Raw genomic sequence first — 20,942 nt, 5'->3', positions numbered from 1 at the left:
TAGACACTGCTTTAAATGTGTCCCAGAGATTCTGGTACGTTGTGTCTTCATTCTCATTGGTTTCGAAGAACATCTTTATTTCTGCCTTCATTTCATTGTTTATCCAGTTGACATTCAGGAGCCAGTTGTTCAGTTTCCATGAAGTTGTGGGGCTCTGAGTTTCTTAATTCTGAGTTCTAATTCAATTGCGCTGTGGTCTGAGAGACTGTTTGTTATGATTTCTGTTCTTTTGCATTTGCCGAGGAGTGATCTGCTTCCAATTATGTGGTCAGTTTTAGAGTAGGTGCCATGCAGTGCTGAGAAGAATGCATATTCTGTGGATTTGGGGTGGAGATTTCTGTAGATGTCTATTAGATCCACTTGGTCCAGATCTGAGTTCAAGTCCTGGATATCTTTGTTAATTTTCTGTCTTGTTGATCTGTCTAATATTTACAGTGGGGTGTTAAAGTCTCCCACTATTATTGTGTAGGAGTCTAAGTCTCTTTGTAGGTCATTAAGAACTTGCTTTATGTACCTGGGTGCTCCTGTATTGGGTGCATATATATTTAGGATCGTTAGTTCTTCTTGATGCATTGATCCTTTCACCATTATGTAATGCCCTTCTTTGTCTCTTTTGATCTTTGTTGGTTTAAACTCCATTTTATCAGAGACTAGTTTTGCAACTCCTGCTTTTTTGTTTTTTTGGTTTTTTTTCTCTCCATTTTCTTGATAAATCTTCCTCCATCCCTTTATTTTTAGCCTATGTGTGTCCTTACATGTGAGATGGGTTTCCTGAATACAGCATGCTGATGGGTTTTGACTTTTTATCCAATTTGCCAGTCTGTGTCTCTTGATTGGGGCATTTAGTCCATTTACATTTAAGGTTAATATTATTATGTGTGAATTTGATCCTGCCATTTTGATGCTAGCTGGATGTTTTGCCCATTAGTTGACACATTTTCTTCATTGTGTCAATGCTATTTACCATTTGGTACTTTTCGGATTGTTCCTTTCCTTGTTTAGTTCCTTTCCTTGCTTCTTTCAGGAGCTCTTGTAAGGCAGGCCTGGTGGTGACAAAATCTCTCAGCAATTGCTTGTCCATAAAGGATTTTCTTTCTCCTTCACTTATGAAGCTTAGTTTGGCTGTATATGAAGTTCTAAGTTGAAAGTTCTTTTCTTTAAGGATGCTGAATATTGGCCCCCACTCTCTTCTGGCTTGTAGGATTTCTACTGAGAGATCTGCTGTGAGTCCGATGGGCTTCCCTTTGTGGGTAACCTGACTTTTCTCTCTTGCTTCCCTTAGCATTTTTTCCTTCATTTCAACCCTGGTGACTCTGACAATTATGTGCCTTGGGGTTGCTCTTCTTGAGGAATATCTTTGTGGTGTTCTCTGTATTTCCTGGAATTGAATGTTGGCTTGCCTTGCTAGGTTGGGGAAGTTCTCCTGGATAATATCCTGAAGAGTGTTTTCCAGCTTGTATTCATTCTCTCCATCACATTCAGGTAGGTACACCTATCAAACGTAGATTAGGTCTTTTCACATAATCTCATATTTCCTGGAGGCTATGTTCATTTATTTTCACTCTTTTTTCTCTAATCTTGCCTTCTCATTTTATTTCATTGAGTTCATCTTCAATCTCTGATATCCTTTCTTCTACTTGGCGATTCAGCTATTGAAACTTGTGTATGCTTTGCGAAGTTCTCTTGCTGTGTTTTTCAGCTCCATCAAGTCGTTTATATTCTTCTCTAAGGTATTTATTCTAGTTAGCATCTCATCTAACCTTTTATCTAGGGTCTTAGTTTCTTTGCATTGGGTTAGCACATGTTCTTTTAGCTCTGAGAAGTTTGTTATTACCCACCTTCTGAAGCCTGTTTCTGTCAATTCATCAGATTCATTCTCCATCCATCTTTGATCCCTAGCTGGTGAGGAGCTGTGATCCCTTGGAGGAAGAGAGATGTTCTGGTTTTTGATGTTTTCATCCTTTTTTTGCTGGTTTCTTTCCATCTTAGTGGTTTTATTTACCTGTGGTCTTTGTAGTTGGTGACTTTCGGATGGGGTCTCTGAGTGGATGTCCTTTTTGTTGATGTTGAAGCTATTTCTTTCTGGTTCTTAGTTTTCCCTCTAACAGTCAGGCCCCTCTACTGCAGGACTGTTGGAGGTCCACTCCAGACCCAGCTCACCTGGGGATCACCTGCATTGGCTGCAGACCAGCAAGGGCTGCTGCTGGTTTCTTCCTCTGCTATCCTCATCTCAGAAGGGCACCCGCCAAATGTCGGCCTGAGCTCTCATTTATGAGGTATCTCTTTATATGGGGGTCGGGGAGTTGCTTGAGGAGACAGTCTGTCCCTTATAGGAGCTCAAGCACTGTGCTGGGATCTACACTGTCCTGTGCAGAGCTGCTGGGCAGGTACTTTTAAGTCTGCTGCAGCTGAACTCATAACTGCCTCTTTTCCCAGGTGCTCTGTCCTAGGAAGGTTGGCTTTGTTTATAAGTTCCTGTCGTGCTGCTGCCTTTTATCATAGATGTCCTGCCCCACACGGAGTAGTCTAGTCACAGTCTGCTAGCAGAGGCGTTGCTGAGCTGCTGCAGGCTCTGCCCAGCTGCTGTGTGAACTGCCTCGGTAGTGGCGGACTGCCTCAGTAGTGGGGGACACCCTTCCCCCCACTGAGCTCTACCATCCTGGGTCCAGCTCTGCTTGCTGAGAAACTCTCAGTACAGAGCGTTTCAGATTGCTTGTTTTGTGGGGGTGGTACCTGCCGAGCCAGATCGCCTCCCTCCCTGTCTTGGCCCCCTCCCTTTCAGTTGAATGGGCAGCTCTGTCTCCCAGGCATTCCAGGTGCCAGTCAAAACAGCTGCCCAGACTTGTGTGAGTTTCTGTATGCCCACCCGGCATCAGCTGAAACCTTTGCGCTGAAAACTCATGGCACTTTTCGGCCCAGGAATCTCCTGGTCTGCGGACAGTGAAAACGTATTTGGAAATGTGGTGAGCACTCATCTTCTGCGTTGTTCTCACTGAGAACTGCACTCTGGAGCTGTTCCTATTCAGCCATCTTGGATCCTCCCTCTCCTCCCTTCTTTTGACAAACATCTCCTCAACCCCCACACCTGATTTCCCCAGACCCTGGAAACCACAAGTCCAGTCTCCACTTCTATGAGATCAACGTTTTTAGATTCCACATGAGTGAGATCACATGATATTTGTTTTTCTGTCATGGGCTTATTTCATTTAACATATATCCTTCAGGTTCATCCATGTTGTAACAAATGACAGGATTTTCTTCATTTGATGACTGAATAGTATTCCATCCTTTCTCTCGCTCTCTGTTTGTGTGTGTGTGTTCGTGTATGTGTATACAAATGCCATATATTCACTATACATTCATCTGTTGATGGACACTTAGATTCATTCCATATCTTGGCTATTGTGAATAGTGCAGCAATAAACATGGGAGTGCAGATATCTCCTCAACATACTGGATTTTATTTCCTTTGGAAATGTATTCAGTAATGACATTGCTGAATCATACAATAGTTCTATTTTTAATTTTTTGAGGGAATGCCATGTTGGTTTTCATAATGGCTGTACTATTTTACATTTCTGCAGTGTTCACATTCTGCACAACACTTGTTATAGTAGCCATTCCAACAAGTGTGAGATAACATATCACTGTGGTTTTAATTTGTATTTCACAGACAAGTGATGTTGAGCCTTTTTTCATGTACCTGTTGACCGTTTGTATGCCTTCTTTTGAGCAAAGTCTATCCAAACTTTTGCTCAGTGTTCAGTTGGGTTATTTGCTTTCTTCCTATTGAATTGTTTGAATTCCTTATATATTTTTGATATTAACCTGTTATCAAATGAATAGCTTGCAAATATTTTATCCCAATCCATAGCTTCTCTTTTCACTCTGTTGATTTTGTTTGCAGTGAAGAAGTTTTATTAGTATAATGTAATCCCATTTGTCTATTTTTGCTTTTGTTGCCTGTGCTTTTGAAGTCATATCCAAAAAAATCATTACCTAGGCCGAAGTCATGGAGCTATTCCCCTGTTTTGTATTCCAGCAGTTTCATAGTTTTGGGTCTTACATTTAATTATTTAATTCATTTTGAGTTGATTTTTGCATATAGTTAGAGATATTCATCTGATTTCATTCTGCATGTGGAAATTGAGTTTTACTAACACCATTTATTGAAGAGATTCTCCTTTTCTCCTTGTGTATTCTTAACACCTTTGCTGAAAATCAGTTGGCTGTAAATGTACAGATTTATTTCTGACTTCTCTATGGTTTATATGGTACACATGTCTCCATTTATGCCCTGTCATGCTGTTTTGGTTCCTATTGTTTTGTAGTATATTTTAAAATCAGGTAGTGTGATGCTCCTGGCTTTGTTCTTTTTGTTCAAGCTTGCTTTAACTATTTGGGGTCTTTTGTTTCAATACAAATTTTAGGATTGTTTGAGTGCTAATAGGTAGGATAGTCATCTGCCCCAATTTTCTTAGGACAGTGTTGTTGTAAGGTTTCCCTTCTGATTAGTACTCCCTTTCATTCTCAAAAGTGTCCCTCTTTGGATGATAAATTAAACAAGCTTCTTATTGATGGGTTTGTCCCAGGAATGCTTCCTTCCTCCAATTCCTTTTCTCTACTGTTTGATTTTTCTTGGCCAGGCTTGGGGTTGTGAAAGAATCCAGGAAAGCATTCTTTCCCTTCAATGTCCTTAGGTATTAAATAGTAGAAGGTTAATTCAAGCACAATACCAAGTATTTTCTTTTAAAACTATCCTATTAAAGTATATAGGGTTATTTGTTTACTTTAAAATCAAAGATCTGTGAATACTCTTGCTAAGAAGGACAGTACAAGAGATAGAAAAAAACTTTTCTTCTTTTCTGTTATTCACATCTATTCACACACATACACACACAAAGAATATGAGGGTGAGTAATTTTTAGTGGACAAGTTCTGATGAAGAAGAAAACTACTCAGAAGTTGTGTAACTGTGTTGCAGCTAAAAAGAGATCCTAGATATTTGATTTTAGGACTGGCTTTGAGACAGAAAATAAAATAGCTTCATTTCATCATTAGAAATTCACAGAGTGACCCAGTATTTCAAGCTATATTATCTTAGTCTCCTGTAAATTTCTTCCAAATTTTTTCTCTTTCCTCCTTTTCTTCACCTTCTTAACAGACCTCCTAGTCCTAAGAAACAAAACGACCACAAATTATTTACCACCATTACACACAATCACTACCACTTCCTTAGGAGAAAAATGATAAAACAGCAATAAAAGATTAGTTGTCATTAAGAGTATGAGTGAATCCTTCCTCCACCTCAACCTACCCCCCAAGTCTGCTGAAGTCACTGATACATATGATATCTTTATTAAAACTTACTCTGCAACCATAACAAGTAAACGTTTTAATTACATTTTAATTACATTTAATTACATTTTGTTCTGAAGTATTTTAGTATTATGAATTTTTAAACTGAACGATAACAACAAAAATAATCTGTACTTTTGTTTATCATGAAGGAAAATACAGAATGAGATAATGATTTACAGTTATGACTACCACCGACCTTACAATTGAAAAAAAATCACGATTCCTTCTCAGAATAAAAAAGAAAAGAGGGAAAAAAAGTCCAGAAGACTTCCTCAAAACTACTACTTTTCTGCTCAAAAATCTTTATACTTCTTACCACTTCCAAAATTTACATCAAGAAGTTCAGCAAACAAGTCACACCTAGCCAGAAAGAGGCAGTTGTGTAGAAACCAGGTGGAATTCCATTAGATCATATGAAACGTCATGTCACTTAACACTGGATACCTGCTCTGTGCACCTCTTTGGCTCATTCATACCAGTTTCGCCTTTCCTATTATAAGCTTCCCTCACACTACCAGAGACATGAAGTTATTATAGTGTGGGCAGTTCCTACTCCCTTACATTAAAAAACATATGTATTAGAAGCTTTTTAGCAGTGTATTCTTTAAAAGCATTTTCAAAATTATAAAATACTTAGAACATAGTAAAAATGTATAACGAACATATTTGTACACCTTACCATGTTAACAAATGTTGACTCTTTGCCACATTTGCTTAAGTTATTTTTAAACAAATAAAACATTCCATATACAGTAAAGACTGATGTTAAAGTTAAAGACCACTCCCTCATTTCCTTCTCCTCCACCATTCCTAAAGTTAGCCACTGTCTAGATTGTGGTTTGTATCCTTTCCATTCATGTTTTGGTGATTATACTACATGCAGACATTAATACAGTAATAATATGTTGTTTTAAAATTAAATAAGGTTTACCCTATATGTCACTTTCACTCAACATTTTATGTACTTCAAGTCCATTCATGTCGATACATGTAGACCTATTATTACTTCATTTTAAATGAATATAGTATTCCTTTTTATTAATATTTTCCCATTTACTTGTCTGCTTTTTTACTGGTTTGTTTGGATTTTTCTCCAATTTTTCACTATTATAAGACTATGGTCATCTTTGTACCTATCTCCATATGCATGTCTTTGGAAAAGAGATTTTCTAAGCTAGTGGAGAAAACTAGTATCAGAATTTCAAATAAGAAGGAGTTTATTTGAACTTTACTAGATATTGCCCATTTGCTATCTGACATGGGTAGGCTTTATGTCCCCACCTGACTCTCATCTTGAATTGTAATTCCATAATACCCACATGTCAAGGGAGAAACCAGGCAGAGGTAATTGAATCAGGGGAGCAGTTTCCCACATGATGTCCTTATGATAATGAGTGAGTTCTCATAAGATCTGATGGTTTTTTAAGGGGCTCTTCCGCCTTAACTCGGCACTTCTTCCTGCTGCCTTATGAAGAAGGTGCCTCAATTCCCCTTCCATCATTATTGTAAGTTTCCTGAGGCCTCCCAGCCATGCTGCACTGTGAGTCATTTAAACCTCATTCCTTTATAAATTACACAGTCACAGGCAGTTCTTTATTGCAGTATGAAAATGGACTAAGAGGCTATCCAAGATGGTCCTACTAGTTTATATTGACACCAGCAATGTTCAGAAACTCCATTTCACCAGACTTGGTATATTGGATTAATTTATTGATTTGACAATCTGATGACATGAAAAGTTCTTCTTATTTAATTTGCATTTTCTTGAATACTAGTGAAGTATTTTTCACAGTTATGGAATATAATTGTTTCTTTTCTGCAAATTACATACATGTAGTTCTCTTTCATTTTTCTGTTAGGTTATTTACTTCTTTTATCTCGTGTATTTGTGGGGTTATTTTTAGATTCTTAATATTATTTCTCTATAAACTATGTACTTGTAAACATTTTTCTTAGTCTCTGGCTTGTCTATGAAATTTGCTTTATTGTATTTTTAATTGACAAGAGGATTTTAATTTTAATGCAGTGATTTTAAACTCTTTTCTGTTGTTTCATTTTTTACAATATTTTATAAGAAAATCTATGTTATATATTTCCATTTTTTTCTAAGATTAAATTTTTTTCAAGCATAGAGCTTTAATTTTTCTTTGTATAGGAATTTAATACACTTTTTTCTCAAAATGAATAACCAAAGTGCCATGCTTTTTAAATTGAATGAGCCCATCTTTTGCCTACTGATTCATGTTGCTACATGTTTTCTATGCTGAAGTTCTCAAACGCAGACACATATGCTTCTGGTCTCTTTAATTTGTCCTCCCCACTCCCACTGCTGCCTTCTAAAAATCATTTCTTGCAGAATTATTATGCTCTTTTAGTATTTCTAATTTTTCAATAAAGTTTACAATCTGTATGACAACTTCTTCATCGTATATGTTTTTCAAGTTGCCTTAATAGTGTTAGGCTTTAATTCTTTTTTTTGAATTTTAAAATCACAATCTCAAGTTGTGAAAAATTTGTTCAGATTTTTACTCAAATTACACAGAATCTATAGAGTATGATAAGCTTTAAGTATGTTTATCTATGAACTTCTTTATTCTTTTAGGTATCTATTAAATTTCTTTTATAATATTTTGTAGGTTTCTTCAGAAAGGTCTGTTATATATTTATTAGATGTTTTCATTATTGTTGGGATGAAAAATTTATCTAATTATTATCCTTTTGGAGATTTTTTTCTTCACTATTTGGTAGCTTTCAAAATTTTACCTTATTTTTAATCTAAAATCTCATTCATGATGTCCCTGAATATAGACTAATATCTAATTAAATTGTTTTTACTTACAAATGCATTTGAGAGCTCATCTTTTTTTTTGGAAATTCTGGAGAATTCAGTAATTATACTTTGAATATGACTTCTCTTATAGTCTCTCATTTTCAGTAATGTTTTTTATACTTATGTTGGGGCTCTGAATTCGCTCTCCAAATGATTCTCTCACTTTAAAATATCCTTTTATATTCTATCTGATATTTTAGGTAAATTCCTAGTATTCTTTCTCAGTTCACTGATTGCATCTTCAAGGATACTCAGTTTAAAGTTTATTTCATCTTGTAGTATACTATAAGAGACACACCCTGGATATAAGATTAATAATAGTCATAAGGCTTACTCAGGTGTCTTGCTGACACTACATGTCACTTAGCAGTATGCCACATAGTAGGGCTAACACTAAGTGTCACTTCGCAATATGATGCAGTCCGGCTTAGGGATTTCCAATTGGCCTGGGGATTTTTCAACTTGGCCTGGGGATTTCCAGGAGACAAGGCTACCTCGGATGCAACTTTCATATACAAAAAAAGACATACTCTTTCAAGAATTGATTAAACTCCCTTATGAAAGAAACACCTGGTAACTCACCTAGGTTGAATACAAGTATAAGAAAGGGGGAAGAGTCCTTTAAGTTCTGAGACTGGTCTCTGGACAGAGACCCTCCTGGTCAGTCAGTCATCTGACTGCAACTGGCCCATGCCACTGGCCTGCTCTTCATCTTCATCTTGGAAAAATCAGAATAAGCTGTTGAGCATTAGAATAACCTGTTGAGCATTAGGTGACGTCTAAGTCTCATCTTTGACATCAATCAAATGAAAAAAGAGAAGCTGTTGAGAATAAGCTGTTGAGCATTAGACAGTGTTTAAGACTCATCTTTGACATGAACCAAATGAAAAAGGAGAAGTTGCCCCTGGGGAAGCTGCTTAACTAGGACCACCCAGGAGCCTTGAACATGACACATCTATTGAGGTTTGTGAGGTTGTTTTAATCTCAGTTACAAAATTCCAGGATACATAACTAGTTTTATTTTATACTCTCCAGTTCTTGCTTTGTATATTGAAAAATAATTTGTTTCTCTTTTTTTTGGAATTTTCCTTTCCTAATATGTTGATTTCTCTATTATTTTTATTTCTTCTGAGTTGATTTTGTCAGTCTTTCTCAAGTGTCTTATTGCATTTTGAAATTTTATTTTCAAATTTATTCTGAGTGGTGGTTTTATTCTTATGTTTTCTTTTTCTGTCCTCATTGTTCCTAATCTAGCAGTTTACAGTTGCTTCCAGCTAGTTCCTAGTTCCTGATTCAAATGAGTCTTATTTTGACACCCTAGAGATTTTTCTTGCCAGGATAACATGGATCCAGTCATCTAGTTGAGTCAGGTAGTATGGGTGAGGTGTTGGCTGGGAAGCTAAGCAGTGTTTGCTTCCTGTGAACCACCATAGCTAGTGGTCAATCCAGCTCTTTCTGTCTTTCACAACTTTGAGAAAACCACTTTCCAGCCCTTAGTTTCTGGCATTGAACCTAGCTCTGGCCCCTGAATGGCACAGGAGTGCTTTAAACCACAGGTTTCCCACCTTCATGCCACTTGTTTGCTTTTCTGACTCATTCTGATCTAGAGAGATCTTTTTTTTTGCTTTGTGTTTCCAGCAGAGAAAGAGCTTGGGAAGGAAGGATTCTAATTGTCTAAAACACCATCTAGACTGTAGATCGTAAACTTAATACATAGAAAAAAATATTTAAGATATGAAAATATTTGCCAAGTAGACAGATAAATCTGTTTTCTGACTTTTGATGATAGGATGGGCAAGTAATATTCATGAATACTTATCATGTGTCAGATGCAACACTTGGCATTCCACATGACATTCTATTTAACCCTTGCCAAGATTCTGTGGGGTAGATGTTGTAATTCCATGCTGAACTAAGTTTCAACAATCACATTGCTAGCATGTGGTAGAGTTGAGATTTGTCCACATATAAATTCCTTCACAGTATATATTTTTTAAATGTACTACCCTGTTCCCAACATTAAAAGCAGTACTTTGCATACAGTATATGCTCAGTAATATGTGTTGAGTGAATAAGGTTCTTCTTTGTGTTCTTTCTAATATTATTTGTATTCATATATCTTATAAATCACCAAATCTGTATCTTAGGCATAAGGCTCCTTAGCATAGGAAATTATTTCTCTTTGCCTTGTTTCCTTTTCTCTGTTCTCCCTTACTTGCCTGGCACTGGAGATTTTGACCCCTGCCCCAGTGGGTGAATATGTTCACAATTTTCCTGCAGTCCTCATCTCTTTTGCCAACAAACAGCATCAAAACGAAAATGTCTACCTGCATAGGTGAATTCCTCCATCACAAGCATTCCCACTTACCCGGCCCCCAATTAACAATATCACAGTCTTATCTTATCTTAACCACCTCAAGTGCACAGCTAGGGCACTTGCTGAAGAGGTGAAAAAGGCAAAGAAAGCTATGACTAGGCAATTTGGATAATGACTTTTTCCTCCTCACAAAGTTCTGACTATCAAGTCATTTTAGAAAATGGGGCTGATTATATTTAAAAACCACCTTGGTTCTCTTTTAAATTATAGCCCCACATGGAATTAGAATATAAATTTGGCTTTAAAATATAGTTTTTTCATCTCTTCTGCCTTTTTAAATGACACACTGACTGATATTAGGGAGTAATTTGGCTGATGAATTAGTATGCATGATGTGAGTACGATCTCTTCTCAGCACAGCGTGAGAAAAGAAGAACCAATCACAGACCTCAGTCTCTGCAATTGATTTTCTAAAGAGAACACAAAGCAATTAAAAAAGGAGAAAAATCATGCGTTCTAAATCTGTGTGCCACAAGAAAAACACCATTATTATTTGACAGAGCCTGTGAAGGCCTTTGTGTGGTTCTTGATGTTCCTACCCCTATTGCAGCAGTGATTTCTTAAGACTCAATTTATATTAATTGCAAAGTTTAAAGTGCTTTAAAATATCCTCATTTTGGAAAATGGTGAGTAAAAATAAGATCAAGTACAAAGTCGAGGAGAAATAACTAGCATTTCTTTTTTTTTTTTAGTTTGTAGCCAAAATGGATAGCAGAGAAAGCTACTTGATAGCCCACTACACCAGTTATTGGGAAATTTTTAGTTCCTCCTTTCCACTCAACCTCCACACCTAACCAGCACATGAAATGCACTGTTTTCATACTCTGTATGAAAACACAGTGAAACTAGAAAAAATTACAGAAATCATCAGTTCTCCCTGACTATACAATAGGACGTAATCAAAGCGCAATCCATGAACTACCTGCTTCAGAATCACCTGGGGAGTTTGTTCAACGTGTAGCATCCTACACTTCATATTCAGAGTTTGTAATTTTACACAAGTATCTCGGGTGAATCTGGGGAAGCTTATCCATAGACAACATTTGGAACTTTTTAAAAAGAGCCTTGTTCATTTTATAGATAAGAAAATGAGCCAGAGGGTAGCATGCCTGAGTCACTTGGGGAATGTTTCATAATATGCTATGTAAATCAGGACAGGATAAGCTATGCTGTGGCAAAAGTTCCAAAATCTCAGCAGTCTAAAATGACCAACTATTTCTTCCACATACTATTTGTCCACCATGGGTAGAGGTTATTATGCGATCCAGTCTGAGAAGGTCATCACCTTAACCTGTGCTTTCATGATTGTAAATTCAGGAACAATGACATAAGGCAATATAAGCACAGCTTTTAAAGATCTGATATAAATATCATTAAAGAAGCAGTGACATCACGGGCTTGGAAGTCAGACAGATTTGTATTTAAATTCTCTTGCCCACTTTGTGGACTGTATGACTTTGAGCACATTTTTTGACCTCTCTGAGACTCTGTTCATCTGTAAAATGGGGATAATACTGACTATTTTTAACTGTGAGGCTCACAGTGAGCATTCACATTTATTATTGTTACCAAACAAGATATAAAACATTATGAGAGGAAGAAAGAGCTTTGTGGAAGAGACGGCCTCTGATTACACCTACATTCTTTTTGTTCTGTCCTTTCCTCGTTATTTTCACTCTATTGAAGTTCCTTCCTTTCATCAACCTCTTTCTCCATCTCTCTTTTCTACCAGGTCCAAAGTCTTACATCCTTCTGCCATGTAAGTTCATACATCTTCTCAGCACAGTTATTAACTATCTACTATGTGACAGGCATTGGGTTTGGTGCTGGAGGAGACAGAAATTTAAACACTATGCTCCATGTTCTTGAGATATTTACAGTCTAGAGGGAGAGACAAGGATAAAGTAAAATGGAACACATACTGTAATGGAGTCCAATGTATCCATGATGTAATGAGAGCATCGAGGATGATCCTACATCACAGACTGAGACATCCTTCCCAAGAAGGATGGGCAGGAGGAGAGGGAATTCTAGGAGGAGGCTACAGCATGTGGGAAGGCAGAGAGGCAAGAATAATCACAGGCCTTCTAGAAACTGTAAATGGTGATGTATTGTTAAAGTGGAAAATGCAAATGTGGGAGATAGATATTAGGGGATTTCGTGGGGGAGCATTTAGGACAAATAAATGAAAAGTCATAAATATCCATCAGGGTAACCATCTTTTGTTTAGATATTTTTCTGTCATAGGCAAAAGGAAGCCATTGAGGAATTTTGATTTTTTTTTTAACAATAGGACATTGGCATTTAAAAAATCGTACTCTGTTAGGAGACTTCAGTGGAAAGTATATAAAAATCAAATGGTCTATGAAAGAAAGAGATAAAGACAGCTTCAAGGAAAGCAGTGCCAGCAGGAAAGGAAAGGGAGGAGATGAGGTTGAGAGGGGATATTTAGGAGGATTTAGATTAAGGAGATGCAACCCCGTCTGAGTGATGAGGGCTTGTAGATATTTGAAGCATCTGAGATGATACACAGCTTTCAAACCTGTGAATGGAGTGAAGGATAGTGGCATTCTCTGACGTAAAGAAACAGACGGAGTAGCAGGTTGTGGGCAAAGTGGGACTGCCTGTGGTTAGCGGAACAGAGGGGCTGGAGGATGATGAGTCCTCCACTCATGAGTGATTTATCCACTTTTTAATTATGCCTTCATAGCACAAATGATTTATTTAAATTATTTGGCATGCATTTACATACAATCTTCTTTTGCCATTCATGTTTGTCATACTATATAATGACTTTCCAGCAATTCTGCAGGCTACTTAAAGAGAGAAACATTAAACTTCTGCTTATATCACACAGTTCATCTGGTACAACACTTTGGGCTTGGAAAGTTCTTGTGAAATATTTGTGAAATAAAGATACATTATCAAAATTGGGTTTTCTGGCTTTGTTGAACTACCACATTACTATTAGTATGACTATTCTTTTTCCTTGATCTTCATCATTTCTGCACTCTTTGGTGTCTAAAATATTCACTTACTTGGACTTTAGAGCATTTTCTTCTTTATCTTAAATCTCTAAAATATTTTATGCCAACCTTTAAAACAGTCTCAATTTTTTCCATTAATATATTTAATTATTTTATTTAGCCTTTTAAAACTTATTTCTGTTTTCTTGGAATTTCTCTCCTCCTCTTCCTTTACTTACAGTCTTTTGAAATTCTCTCCCACTCATTTTGATTTTCTTTGACAGACTTCTTAACTTACCACTTCCTCCTTCTAGGGGATGCTTCACTTTTTAAGTTTATATTTCCTTAGAATCATTATATTTCTTCCATCTGTTTATTTTATTTTTAGCTCTAGCACCATAAGTCTCTCATTATGTATCATTTCATTTATTATTATTTCTATTCTCACTTTGAAACTCATGATGCTTCAAGTGAATATATCGTGACTTTCAAAGTTAGAATATAAAACATTTTCTGGAGAAATCTAAAATATTTCCTGGAGAAAGAATTGAAATTTGATTTTGGTTTTACAACTCATCAACTAAGAAATGCTGCTCAATACCTGTGTGGCTGTTTCCTTGTCTCCTGATCCTGAAAATGGGTCCTAATTAATGAGTAAGCTAGACGGAATAGGTATACCTTGAAGAATTGCACTCTGCAAATATAATTGTTTGATTTCCTCCTCTTACTCTCAAACAAATCTGGCCTTCTTTTTATCTTTTTTGTTTCACAAATAGAAATACGAAGAAAAGCCAATAACTGGAAAAATAAGTAAGGAAATAGTATTGACCGCTGGAAAGAGTAAAAATTAACAAAATAGTCAAAAAAGAACAAAGTTGCACAGAGAATATTACTGGAACTATGTCAGATAGACTAGGCCAGTTTTAACAAGATTTTAACTGGAAATGTTTAAAGAAATTTTTCTCCAAAAATGAGAAAAACTCAGTGTGATTATTTCATTCAAATAAAAAGCAATTATACTCCAGACTTGTTTACTGATCATTAACTACTAATTGAGTAAGGACTGAGATTACCATTATGCTTAGGAGACAAAAAGAATTTCTGATGCTCAGTGTGAATCAGTAAGAAAACAGGATTTCATTAGCAAAGTGAGATTCACACCAAGGTACTAGGGATATATTTATTATGACCATGGAAGTTATAAAGACACAGATATTCAGTCGTGATTAACGTCATTGGCTCTAGAGTCAGACAGAAGTTGGTTGGAAAAATCTATGTAGCCAGATTTTTGTAAGCTACTTTCCTGGTTTTTTCTCTATTTCTAGTTTGTACCCAAATATGAAGAAAAGGGGCATCATATCCTGACAAGATGACTGACCGGCTTAAATAGCTGGGGCTCTGGGACACCCAGCAAATGACATCCTTATGAGAGCAGTCCACTGCTTCAGTTCTCTCTCACAAGCCTATCTTCACCGGTTAGAATCACTGCAACTTTCTACCTTAATGACGTGAGTACCATGAGGTCAATTGAGGAAACGGTTAAAACAAAATTCTTCTGTTTTGCCTGTCTAAAGCATTTTCATGAACAGAAATGCCTACGTTGTTGATAAATGATTAACAAGCCATGAGAGAGTAAATCTTCAAAAATATACAAAAGATTAAACCACTGTTAAAGCATGAATTCTGAGTTCTGACAGGACCCAAGCTCAAATGTACTTTCTAGAGCATGTAGGTGGCCTTTGGTGAGTTATGCGTCCCTGAGCATCAATTCCCTCAAATGTAAAACGAGAAGCACATATGTACTTGTTTATTGGTTTGTGATGGAGGTTAAATAAAATAATTTGGGGAGAGCAGCTGGAAGAACGCCTGAAACAGAAGAGTGCTCTGCAAATCAGTCTATTTTCCTTCCCTGTTAATAGTATATTGAAAAACCACTTAGGGTCTGTCTTCATTCATGACACTTTTTTGACTTTAGATGGAATTAAGACAGAAGTTAAGGCCAGTCTATTGAACGACTCAGTAACCAGTAGGAAATGAAAGAAAGAAATCAGTCAATAATCATTGTGGGTTCTACATACTGTAGATTTATTGTGGTTTTGAAAGACAAACTTGGATTTTTGTTTCCATTGAAGGCTTTAGTTAAGCTAATATTGTGTCTTTAGAAGCATAGGCTTCTCCAGTTTGCTAACCTAAAAAGTAACAGTAAATTGACTTGCATTTATGTTAAAGTAAGCTCCTTAAATTTTATACCCTCCAAAGACCTACATTCTTTGAAAAAAGATTTTGCTTTCATTGTAAGCAACAGTTAAAATAATATTCTTTCAGTTTAATTAACAGTTGATTGAATGATTAAATACATGTTTAAAGTGGCCAAAAAATAAAATCGTGTTATTGTACTAGGAATAAATTCTCCATTAACATTAATTGAGTTTTGACAAATGAGTTGATTAGAAGGAAAGGAAAGAGGAACCTAGTTCACCAGATGCAATTTGGTGCCAGGCACCTGGTTCCTGCATGGACCTAATGTACTTTTGTCATAGCACCTTGGGAAAAATAATCAATGGCTGCGTTTCTTAAAGATAATACACTTCCCAGTTAGCGAATCATGCACTGAAATGATTGCTTTTGATTTATTTACTCATTTTATTTTTCAAAGAGTTTATATTCATTTCTCTGAAAATTATGGAGGATAATCAAATTGTCATGCATTTATATGTCAAAAGAGCAGCATAGATGACATGTAGTCATGACCTAAATTTGTCTTGACTAGCTTAATTTCTTATTTTAGAACCTATGCTGAGACTGACTCAAAAATATTAAAATATAGCAGGGCTCTAGGTATGAACCAGGATATGCTCATGATAGGATTCAGCCAAATCTAGAGGACTCGTGGGACCAGGAGACTTGGAAAATGAAGGTCATGATGTGTCTTAGATGAAGTCCTTGGCAGGGAGGTGGAGTGAGAATTCAGAATAGAGCCCTGTGTCTGTGCTGGAATTTGTCATCTGATGTGGCTGCCAGAGATTCATATAGGAGACCTTGCAAGTAGCTGGGGTGGTATGGCAACGTGGGAAGGGAAGGGTTAGTCACACAGAATTTGAAAAACAAAACCAACAAAGCCAAAAACAACTGACTAGTTATTATTATTATTATTATTATTTACAAATTCTGTAAGAATTTGAGGGCTTAGAAGAATTTTGGACCAAAAGTGGTGGGGAGATTTTCCCCTCCCTTCACATAGCACTGTGAGACCTCAGCACAAGGAAAGAACCAGCCAAGGATGCTGCAGCTGGAAGATTGTACCTGGTGGGAGACAACCCACAGACTCCACAGCAGGGGCCAACCCCTTCTCCAGTTTTGCAAGTAGAGGAGGCCTTGACAGTGTCCAAGAGGACTTCATTAGCTCACATGAATTCCCTTCAGAGATCCCAAGATCACTGGCAAAGACTTCTGACAGAGACTGGTGGGACTACCATATTATAGTTAATATGATTCTATTCTAACTCAGACTAGTGTAACCTTGATTAGTACTTGTTAGAGGAGAGCATCAGCAGACTTCTTTTCCACTAAGAGGAGGGACTGTGCATGATGGAGTGGTGGGACTTGTCCCACCTGTGGAGTCAACACACCCAGGGACACTGGCACTGCACACTTACTGTGCGCCAGGCACTGCTCCAAGTAAGTGTTTGATGAGTGTTTATTCATTCTCACAACAAGCCTGCTACTATCCCCATCTTTTATATGAGAAAACAAAAGCACAGAGACATTAAATAATATGCCGAGGTGACACAGTTTGTAAGTTGTAAATCTGGGACCCGAAACAGAGAATCTGGCTCCAAAGCCTGTCCTCTTACTACCAAGTGACATTTGTGCCTGGCACAGAGAAGGTGCTCATTAAATGTTTGCTGATTCAAATCATTTTACCAAGAAATTAAACATGCTTGAGCTTGCTGTTCTGGACATAATAGACTGACTACTCTTAAAAAGCAAACTGAAAGATGCTTACAATACACCCCAATGAAAGAAAACCTGAAATTATCAGAACATGGTACGTGATTTATTAGATTTTCTGATTCACCAAGGAAAATTACTCCATGCTTTCTTTTACCAGAAGGAAACTAACTTTTCAGGAAGTTCTGTGACCAAGTCACACAGCTGACAAGTAAATTAGTCTGTGCTGGATCTAGGATTTCCCTTGTTCTTCTACCTCTGTCCCTGGCAATTGCTTCGCTGCCTATTCTCAGGGGAATGAAGGGATTGCATTAGCCCTGCAATGCTCCCTGGAGAATGACAACTTGAACTGCAAAGTCTCAAGGGTTGTGCTTCTTTTGTTCTTCCTCTCATCTAGTTGATAGGCAGAGAACAATTCTCATTGAATATTCTATTTAATTATGCTTAATCATACTAAGAATCAACCAATGTTAATTATTAAAAAGGGAGAAAATGGACAAAACATTGTGTACAGCCATCGTGACTTTAGGCATTAAGTGTCAACACTCATTCAGCTCTGAGCCAGGAAGTTAAACAGCAGAAAGTTTTAATAAAGGACAACTAAATAAGTCAGGAAATCCACCAGTCTGTTCTCCAGGTTCACTCACCTTGGTGCGGAGGACGATGGGCAGAGGCAGTAGAACCAACACAGTGAAAACCACGAGGAGAAACCGGCGATAAACCAAAATGTAACTAAAGAATTTCATTGCTCTGAGCAGGTGGCTTCAATAGTGTCCTCCTCCAAATAAGGCAGATGTTAAATAACCAACTTGGATTAATATTTTTCCAGCCCATCACCTGTACTCACTGCCCTAGACGGACCAACTTAAGTTAAAATTAAATCTTGTTTTTTATTGTTTTGCTATCACAATTAACACAAAGACATAAGCCGAAGAGTGTTCATGAGAAATCAAAGACCATTTACTCCTCTGATTTTTCAAGGAAAATCTTTGTTCCCTGCTTTCTTTGATCACATTCACTGAAATACAGACCAGACAAGCCTAGGAGAAGGCAAAACCATGAAGCTGGTCGTTTGTTCACAATGAGGCACTTCCACCCCTTTTGATGTCCTCTAACTTCCAGACTCCCTGCCTTGAGTGGTTACCACACTGTCACCATGCCATGAGTGAGTCTCCACGGGCAGCCTCCATGGCCCTTTCTGAGGAAGTATGTTTTCAGAGTGTACGTTGAAATAGAAACTCCAATAGTTGGAATTTCAGTGTATGGCAGTGTGAAAGGGAAACTTTTTTGGTTAGAGATGGATTTTTAAGGGTCCTCTTGGACAATGTATTGCAATGACCTTCTACCAAATTTATAGCAAATGTCCCTGTTGTTTAAAAGCAAAGTTCTGTGCATTTCTTGGATCCTCTTGTCTCTTTTGATAGGAAACCAAAATAACCATAAAGTGTTATATAAACCCTCCACTTTGAGACCTTCACAGGCTTGACTTGAATCCGCTGTGCTGATACAGACTACATAATTATCAGGGAATCTGCATAGAGATGAGTGATTAGGGCCATTCAAGAGGTGTATGTGTGTGTGTGAGTGTGAGTGTGTGTGTGTACATGAGCACATGTGAAGATGGAGACTGTTCCAACAGTGACATGGAGGATATATTTTGAAAATCCTCAGGGATGGGGACCCTGGTTTGTTTCACATTGTGCTATAAATTGATGATCCAGTAAACCTCAAGTTAGCAACTACTACCTAGCTTTAGATATAAACAAAACACATTCCCAGCCCTACTAGAATTTAGAGTCAATCTCTCTTGACATAGTAGCCTTACTCTTATGTATTCTATAGTTAGCATTTAGGTCTTCTTTCTAATTTCGTACTAATATAACTCTGCATTCTTTTTCCATTAAGGAAAACAATTCTTTCACCAGTACTCACCATATTAATGTAAATGAGAAGGCATTTTTTTCCTGTAAAAAATTTAAATTTCTGAAGACCAATTATGGATATTCAGGAAAATCAGAATAGTAAACAGAAAAAAAAAAGTTTTCAAACCAGAAAGTTTTATTATATCTTGAATTTCTTAGATGAAAGACAAGATAATTACAAATGATATTAGTAATAAATGGTAAGTGATAATAGATAACAATCCTATATAGTGTTAAAAAAATTAAAGAAACTGATTTACTCAAACCAGTTGTAGTACTTACTTTTTCCATTAACACCCTGTACAGTTCTATTTCATGCTTTTTTTACTACTACTTTTTAGAGAAACCATTTGTGCTCTCAGATTTCCTTCAGCTACCTGATGAGGTGATTTGAACCTCACTTTCTCATCTTAGAGGATTTTACTTTGTGAGATGACACCAAAAAATGAAAAGGCATTTGTGTGACATTTAAAGGAAATGAGAGCCTATGTGCAGGGAACTTAAACCAGACAGAGGCTAAGGGAAAAGCATTTGACATTTGTCAGTCCCTCCTTTCTGTGCCCTATTTTCTCTCTTCAGGTTCTCATTTCTCACCAGAGGAAGGCTCCAGGACCCTATTCTTAGGGTCTAGGCTCTAGCCAGCTGAATCTTCTGTGAGTGTTCATTATTACAAAACGGCCTCACTTTCTCCTTACCTTCAGCCAACCTCTTATTCCTCAGTGGTTTTCTCTTTACTGTCATAGAATGAAAAAATCTAATAAAATAATTCACACTAAACATGAATGACTGATGTGAGCTGCATGTCTCTGTAAGAGTCACTGGTGAATGAAATTCTAAGGGAGACTTTGGGGCTCCTTGGATACATATTTTAAGGTACCTTTCAAATCACATCACATTTTAACTAGCTCCATGCCTAGGACAAATTAGTCAACAGTTGTCAAATTTCACCTCTTCTTTGTACAGAAAATCATAAATCTTACTACATCATAATTATGTTATGTTTTATCTACACTGAATTACACCATTATGTAATTGTCAATAAGTTCATTTAAAACATGTTTTTTACAGAAACATGTTTTTCTCCCAATATTCTTTTGTTCTTAAGCTACGACTAGCCCTTAATTCAGAAACATGTTTACTAAAAAAAAAAATCACAAATATTGTTCATTATTCATTGTTATAATAATATCCTATGTGCCAGAGAGTTTATATTTACCACCTCATTTAATCTTCAAAACTTGATACAAATTATATGTACATATTATGATTATTTGTATTTTATAGATTTGAAAACTAAAATTCAAAGAGGTAAAGGAAAATATCCCAGGTACTAAATGGCAAACCCATTTATTTGAATCCAGTTCTTTCTGACTCCTAAGGCAATGCTTCTTGTACTACATTTGAGGTTTACCATCATGACTATTCATTTGGCACTAAGCACTAAATCATCAAGTCAAGAATTTGTATGGAGATACTTGGTTTGGTTAGTTTAGGGACTGTAGTTCTGGGGTTTGCCATTGAGCCTTATGAATGGT

General features: G+C 36.8%; 1 protein-coding gene across 1 annotated transcript in view; it reads right to left on the bottom strand.

The window, feature by feature from the left end:
• SLC13A1 (solute carrier family 13 member 1) overlaps window positions 1-18,252 on the bottom strand; it is a 97,706-nt gene extending 79,454 nt beyond the window's left edge. The window contains exon 1 of the mRNA XM_012474117.2: window positions 18,133-18,252. Within this exon, the coding sequence (XP_012329540.2) occupies window positions 18,133-18,231 (99 nt within the window). The 5' untranslated portion in view covers window positions 18,232-18,252. The remainder of the gene's footprint in view (window positions 1-18,132) is intronic.
• Window positions 18,253-20,942: the final 2,690 nt, after the last annotated feature.

This window comes from Aotus nancymaae, unplaced genomic scaffold (genome assembly GCF_030222135.1).
Source record: "Aotus nancymaae isolate 86718 unplaced genomic scaffold, 86718_ANA_hifiasm-v0.15.2.pri h1tg000002l, whole genome shotgun sequence".
Lineage (NCBI taxonomy): Eukaryota > Metazoa > Chordata > Mammalia > Primates > Aotidae > Aotus > Aotus nancymaae.
This window is presented reverse-complemented; position numbering and strand designations above follow the sequence as displayed.